The sequence below is a fragment of the Poecilia reticulata genome, linkage group LG4 (genome assembly GCF_000633615.1).
Source record: "Poecilia reticulata strain Guanapo linkage group LG4, Guppy_female_1.0+MT, whole genome shotgun sequence".
Taxonomy (NCBI): domain Eukaryota; kingdom Metazoa; phylum Chordata; class Actinopteri; order Cyprinodontiformes; family Poeciliidae; genus Poecilia; species Poecilia reticulata.
Window position 1 is genome coordinate 30,701,327 of NC_024334.1, and position 7,714 is coordinate 30,709,040.

General features: G+C 39.3%; 1 protein-coding gene across 1 annotated transcript in view; it reads right to left on the minus strand.

Moving 5' to 3' along the window:
• The window catches only part of arhgap39 (Rho GTPase activating protein 39), a 97,600-nt gene that overhangs the window by 70,929 nt on the left and 18,957 nt on the right, over positions 1–7,714 (minus strand). Inside the window, exon 2 of the mRNA XM_017304331.1 lies at positions 989–1,405. Coding sequence (XP_017159820.1) covers positions 989–1,405 — 417 coding nt within the window. The remainder of the gene's footprint in view (positions 1–988; positions 1,406–7,714) is intronic.

The following is a 7,714-nucleotide window of genomic DNA, read 5'->3' on the forward strand; positions in this document are numbered from 1 at the left end:
GATGTTAAATTCATGAGCAGTAAATATTGTGCTAATTATCAGTATTGAACCAAAGAAAGCAAGGAAGATGCAGCCTTTAAAATTGTGACGCTTTTTATGGGTCAAATAGACTCAAAAAATTCTAACAGTCTGCGGGGGGGCAAACAAATTTTTTGTCAGGGGGTCCAAGATTCCTGGCGGCGCCCCTGATCCTAGGTATTGCTTCTTGAGAATTGCAGCTGACATATACTCCTTCAGTGATGGAAGTTCATTTATTTACATCAGGTGGATCTGATTTAGCATTTCTTACTGTGGAGGCAGTGCTCAATGGCAAGACTGTTGGTAAATGTGATCTTCAGGCCTTGGAGGTATTAAAGGGGCCGAAAATGCAAAAGAATTCAAAAGTTCTGAATAAGAGAGTAAGACATACGTGCAAAGCACTGAGAAGAATGCACATAACGTTGAAAAAATCAGATCACATAAGAAATCACTCTGTTATGTGATCTGATTGTTAACCTGATCAGCAGCATGCACAAGTGTCCCAGACAAAACTCTGCAGCCCCATAACTGTGAATTTGCACATTGGTTTCTTTATTATAAACAAGAAAAGGTGCATTATGGGACTGTTTGAGAGTGTTTGTGTGACAGAGACAAATGTGCTGTGTAAAAAAAAGTTTGCCAATATTACTATTGTGTCTTTGTGCAATGACAGTAAAATAAGTACAAGTCTAAATTTGACCCAAATGATTCAAGAAGTCGATGTTGGCTCTATGAATGATGTTACCAACACTCTGCTGCATGGCTTTAAAATGCCAATATAATAGTATAAGAAGCAGAACCCAGAGCACTGAAGGACAGCAGCCGGATGCTCTGTTTGAGTCTATGAGGAAAACCAGGAAGAAGAATGAGACGAGCACAGTCTTACAGAGAAACGGGGGAGATGGGCTCCTCCGAGTTACAGATGTCGTGTAGTTTCTTATTTAGCAGAGTTCCAAACACATAGCCTTACCTCTCTACCTCATCTTTGCTGCTCTGCTTTTCACAAAACTCCTGGTCCAGGGAGGAGGAAGTGCTTCCTTCTCGACTGACCCCGCTGTTACGTCCTGGGCTGTTGTCCGCAGATCCTCTCCCTTCTCCCCCAGCAGTAGAGCGGGGATTAATGGCATCTGTGTGCTGCTTCAGGGTCTGAAGCTTGGCTAACGGGATGATGTCACATCCTTGAGGCCTGTGCCACACTGTTCGCTGGGTGGAGGCATTGTAGTAGTAGAAGCGAGAAGTGTTGGGGTCAAATAGTTCCCACCACTGATTTTCACCAGTCCGCTTGATGCAAACTCCCTGCGGGGGGTCCCACACACACTCGCCTGTCAGTAGGTTGGCATACATGCGCTCCCTGGTGCGGGGTTCAATGATCTCCACCCACTCCAACCTGCAGAAGGAGAGTTCACAAGGAATTCTTAGCAGATAAAACAAGAGTGTCATCTCCATCTAAAACAGAATTTAGTTCAGGAAACAAGACTTTTTTTAATATTGCTGCCATTTGAACCTTAAATAAATTTGATTTCAGAGCTTTATCAAAAACTTGCTTCCAAATGAAAAAACTCTAACATTTTGCACAGAACCCTTTCAACCTTCAAGTTTTTCATTTGAGGACAATCAGAAGCAAAACAATACACTAATCACCAGGCAAAACAGTGATGTTCACATCACATTCAATTGGTTATCAAATTGACATGGCTCCCATGAACACAACATACATGAATGAATGATAAATTAATAATTACACATCAATCTTCATAAATCTTCTCAATTTTGTAAACATAAAACACTGATCAAGTAAAAGCTTTGACTCCATGGATTCCAACCACGTGTCATTAGGCTTTACACCAAAGTTTTAGGAGGACATAAGCCAGAGAACAACATAAATCCATCCATCCATCCATTTTCTTTCACCCTTGTCCCTCAGTGGGGTCGGGAGGTTTGCTGGTGCCCATCTCCAGCTAACTTTCCGGGCGAGAGGCGGGGTCACCCTGGACAGGTCGCCAGTCTGTCGCAGGGCAACACAGAGACACACAGGACACACAACCATGCACACACACACTCACACCTAGGGAGAATTTTAGAGAGGCCAATTAATCTGACAGTCATGTTTTTGGACTGTGGGAGGAAACCGGAGTACCTGGAGAAAACCCACCATGCACAGGGAGAACATGGAGACTCCATGCAGAAAGACCGGGAATCGAACCCAGAACCTTCTTGCTGCAAGGCAACAGCTCTACCAACTGCGCCACTGTGCAGCCACAACATAAATCTCTACCACAAATTTAAGTTACAAAATTTGTCTTACTTTTGTAGTTTGTTCTCAAGAATCATCCTCAAAGGAATAATCAACCTATAAGTTTTTTTTATAGGGCAAACCTGAATATTTTTATTTGTGCTATGTACCATCTTCACTAACAAATATACTGACGTTCAGCCATCTTAACAAATCTCACAAGTGTTCCCTTTACCAAGACACTGTAAGGGTGATTTAACACTTGGTAGTCTGGTAGATTCAGTTCAACTGATGACCAAAATTGCAACATTATACGCTTTCAGCTGCTGCAGTTTGCTTTCACACTCCATTGTCAAACAAACCTGTTCACCTCCTCACCTTTGGGGGAGCTGCACCAAGAACTACTGAAGAAAACTACACAAAAACATCTTAAGAAGGCACTTAGTGGACACTGCCTGCATCCACATGTCCATTCAAACACTGCAAGGGTTCACTTAAATTGAACCAAGAACCTAGGTCTGTGGGTGGACCAGAGTTCACTTTTCTGGTCTGCATCAGCGATTTTGTATTCACACCTTCCCAAACAAACTGGATTTTCTAGACAAAAACTAGAGTTCAATTAAAGTGGACTAAACAGGGCTGGTGTTAATGCATGCTAAGAGTACTTAAATACATTGTGGTTACAGAAATTAACTTTTTTCTCAGGCATCCATGTCTTTGTATTGAGTGTTCCTTTTGTGGTCTGTTGAACCATTGAACAGCCTTACATGGAATAAATGTAGAGTTCGGCCAGTTTGCATTCTTCTCTGAGCTGCACACGGCTGGTTTAAGAAGCACATAATGATTTCCACATCCTCCTTTACAACACGCTTCATGTAAATAAAGCTTCATGCCAAGTTATGTCCAAGTAAAGACAAAAATCAAAACTCTAAACAGTAAAAGTCAAGTCAAAGTTAAATTATTTATAGCAAAATTTACAACAGCCTCAGCTGACCAAAGTGCTTCACAATAATCACAACATAAAAATAAAAGATAATGTCAGAAAAACTGAAGAGCAGAGACCAAGGCCTGGGGAACAAAATTGCCAGTTTTGTTATATTTTCAGCTGCTGCAGTTCTCTTTCACATTGCACTGTAAACCAACCAAACCCTTTGAAAAGCCTGTTCATCTCCTCGTCTGTGGGGCTCTGTACCAAGAACTACTGAACAACACAAAAATCTCTGAAGAAAACACTAAATGCCATTTTCTTCTTCGCAAAATGCAAACAAAACAGAATGGCATAAGATTTTAGTGGTTATAGAAACACCACAAGCCATTTCTCCCACTAGTGCTTTTGTTTTGGTTGTATTTATCCAGAATGCCTTGTGCTGTAGTCCACTTCTTGCTTTTGGAGTGGTCTCCAACAGGCTTGGCGTTCACATATGTATTTGAACCCCACCAGAGTTCACTTCAACTGAATCAAGACCTAGGTTTGTAGGTGGAGCATAGTTTGTTTTTGTTTGAGTTTGATTTGAAAATGAACACTTCCCCAAATGAATCAGACTTTCTAGACAAACAAACTAGAGTTTTATTAAAGTGGACAAATCAGGGCTGGTGTAAACACACCTAGGCAGAGCTCAGAAGGAAGTGAATAAAATGTTCTGCAATAAATATATACATGAATCATTACATTTTCACAAATAAAAAACCGACAAGTGCAGTGTGCAGCAGTGTTCAGGCCACTTTAGTCAAAACTTTGTGGGAACACCATTAGCTTAGTCTTTAGGGTTTGTCTCCATTATCTTTGCACATCTAGTGTCAAGTTTTCTTCCGGTTTGGTTTACTGTGTGATCCCCACTTGAAAGGGATTGTTTCCACTGTGATCTTTGAACTGGATTTCACTCAGACTTTAATTTCATTGACTCATCTTTATTTTTCATGATGGTCCACGTAGCTCAAATCTCAATAGCCCATAGCCCATAGCCCATAGGTGAAAAACCGGCTGTCTTTCACAGCTTGTTGAAACTTTCACACAGTTCTGAGCTTAAATGCTCCAGCACTGTTTGCATCTCATGCTCTCAAAACCAGGACTGACAAGTCAGTCACACCAAAAGTAGCTGCACTCTGATTGCTAGGAGATTGAAGATTGAGTCCACCTGGTTCTCCTCACCGACAGGCAGAAAGGAGCTGCAGAAAGGTGCAGGGGAGACAGAGGGGAAGTGGTTACCTAGCAGTTCACCGGAACATCTAGTGACAGAAAGTTTTGCTCATTCTTCTTTGCAAAACAGCTACAGCTCAGTCAGATTAGATTGAGAGTGTTTGTGAACAGATTCACAGATTATTGGGTTTAGATCTGGACTTTGGGCCATTCTAACATAAGAATGTTTGTTTTAACTATCTGAGCCCTGGCTTTATTTTTAGGGTGGTTGTCCCGCACCATAGTCTCAACCTTGGATGAACTTAGTAAAAATTTTATAGTGTTACAAACATTGTTTAATTTTTTAGCAAGTATGTTTTTTTGTTTTGCTTAAATTCGTTCATAAATGCCAAGAGGGGGACAAACATCCCAAATTTTTTGTGTCAGTCAACTCCCTGGACAGCAACAGTATGAGCCACTGCTGGGGACCCGTTCCAACACAGAAAGATAGTCAGCTGATTAACCCTGATTTACACAAGCCTCCGTGTGGAACTAAGTGAAATTTTGTTTTGGGGCCCTCTATTTCTGTTAATAATGTGGATTTCTGCAGATAACAGTCAGATGATTAGGTTATTTGCACACCTCCTATAAACTTATTGCATCTCTGTTACAGCCCTGTTTACATTGTATCCTATATGCATGAATCATATATCATACATTTATTGGCCAGCTGATGTATCTGCACCAATTTTCAGAATTTTGAGAGATTGATGATTGGCTGATACTTACATATGAAGTCAATCTTATCCCTGGTCTTATTTACCTTAGCAAAGGTTTAAAAGTAAATCAGCCACTGTCCTCTTCTGCTCTTCCGTGAGAGAGGTTTGACTGGCAAATTGGCCACCAGTTTATGTCTGCACATTTGCATTAACAATAGTCACCCCACTGTTATCAGCTAAGTACCTTTCTTGCTATATTTAGTGACATATCTAAGAAAAGAAATGATATCAACCAAAATCTGAATCGTCAGGTAAGGCTGTTTAAAAATCGCCAATTGACGATCAGCCAGAAAACTGCAATCAATACTTTGATTGAATTAATTTCTCTTAGGTGTAATTCCAGTAGCTAAAAATTACATTTATACCAGGTGAGTCTTTCTCGTCTAAGACTGTGGACCGGTACTGGGCTGATTTTGTGATGTCAAATAATTTTAGCAGTGCTCCTGGAGAGGCTTCTCATAACTTGTATGTAAAATAATGTTTGCTTCAGCCACATCATGCTCAGCAGCAAACAACACATTGCCAACTAACTACTCACTGATGTATTGCCAAATAGCCCGATGTAAAAACATTTTTCTAGACATTATCAAACATTGAGAAGTTTTAATTATTCTCATCAAACATCAAGCACACTGTTTTAAATTACGAGGGAAAACCACGAGAATCAAGACGTGTACTTAGGTCTGTCAAGATAGCAAATTTTGCTGGACGATTAATTGTCTAAAAAATTATTGCGATAAACGATAATATTGTTTCAAGACCTTTTGACACTGATTTAATGGAAATGACTAACAATGCATGCGATTTCCTGCCATAGATAGATACACTCTATTTTCAAAAGAACACATAACACTGGAACTGATAAACTAAACAACCAAAAATAAAATGGATTCTCAGTCTCCATTAACAAAAAACGTACTTGAATAAAAACTAAACAACATAAAGCCAAAGTGGAAATAAATACTGCATTCAACCAACAGAGTGCAGATTATGAAGTCTGTATACTATATTGCCTTTCAGTAATCACTAGATTTAAATAGAGAAGATGGGCACATCTGACTACCTAATGCAGTATTTCATACTACACCATTTTGTGCCCCTATTTTCTCCTAACAATAATCTTAGATCGTTGGCCGATCTATATGGAGTGAAAATAGTCTCAAAATATCTGTGCATGTGTAAAAAGATTTGTGCATGTAAAATAATTTGTGCGTGCGTATAAAGATTTGTGTGTGTGTAAAAATATCTGTGCGTTTGTAATACTGGATTTGTAAAACTTAAAAATAAAATAAACCTTCTCCTACGCCTATACATGTTGATGAAGTACACACAGAGAAAAGTTAGTGTTGGAAAAAATTATGTTGATAATCCTGAACAGTTGATGCACTGACAAACCTGACTGTGACAGAACATCACTGAACCTGAAAATTACTTGAATCATCACAATGTATGTAGAATTTTTTTTTTCTTATGTTGATCAAATATGTATGCATTAAATGTTTTGCTGTGAAGGCTATTTTTGCAGTGGTGCCTTAAATAAATGCATAAGTATTTATCTTAAGTATGTGTTTATTACCTGTCAATTGTGTCAATTGAGAAAGACATTTACTGCTTGTGAAAATCTAAACCATCTGAATACATTTTACCATCTATATTGAAATGAAGACGAACAGGAGCAGCAGGTTTGCCCTGGTTTGCAGACGAGGTATATATTTGTTTAAGGGTCACTGAAATGGGGTCCAGACATAAACAGTTTAATCTGAAGATTCTGGAAGATGTGTGATTGGAACCTTTTGGGCAAAACAGAAACTGTAAGAACCACACAGATAATTTTTATGGATTAAAGACTCCAACTGTGTAGAGTGAGACAATAAAAATCCACGGACTCAGCTCCCAACAGCTAACGTAGCATAGCTCACATAAAGATTAGCTCCCGCTAACAGAAACATGAGGAGGGCAGAGTATCAAAATACCAGACATATAAAACGTAACCTGAAATCATTTATAATTACTCCATGTCTCATTATAATCGGAGAGCAAAGCCTGCAGGTTTAGCTCCTACTGACTTCAGAGGACAGACCACCGGGACGCTCCGTCTTGCTTCTTGGTTTGCCTGGCTATTTTTCCGGCCATCGAACCATTCCGCCACCCAGTGGTACTTTTCAGACCACTTGGTCTCCTTTACCGTTCAAAAATGCACAATATGTCTATAAATAATTTTAGGATATTATAAGGAAGTGCTGAGAACTACCGTTTTCCACCGAACTAACGTATTTGCCACTTCGGCACAAGCACAGTGAGAAACGTTCAGAGGATAAAAACACAGGACTCCAAGCAAAACTCAGATCAGGTTTTTTCCTGCCGATACCGATACCAATCACCCATGAGGGCCGATCACTGATACCGATCACATAATCAATATTATTTTTTTTTTTTATCATAAACACTACCGGTTACATTATGTGGAAAAAGAAACCATGAATTCACCTTAATTTAGACAAAAATTTGTTTTTAATAACTTTTTCCAAGAAGAAAATTAAACAAAACAGGCATTGTGCAAATTGTACT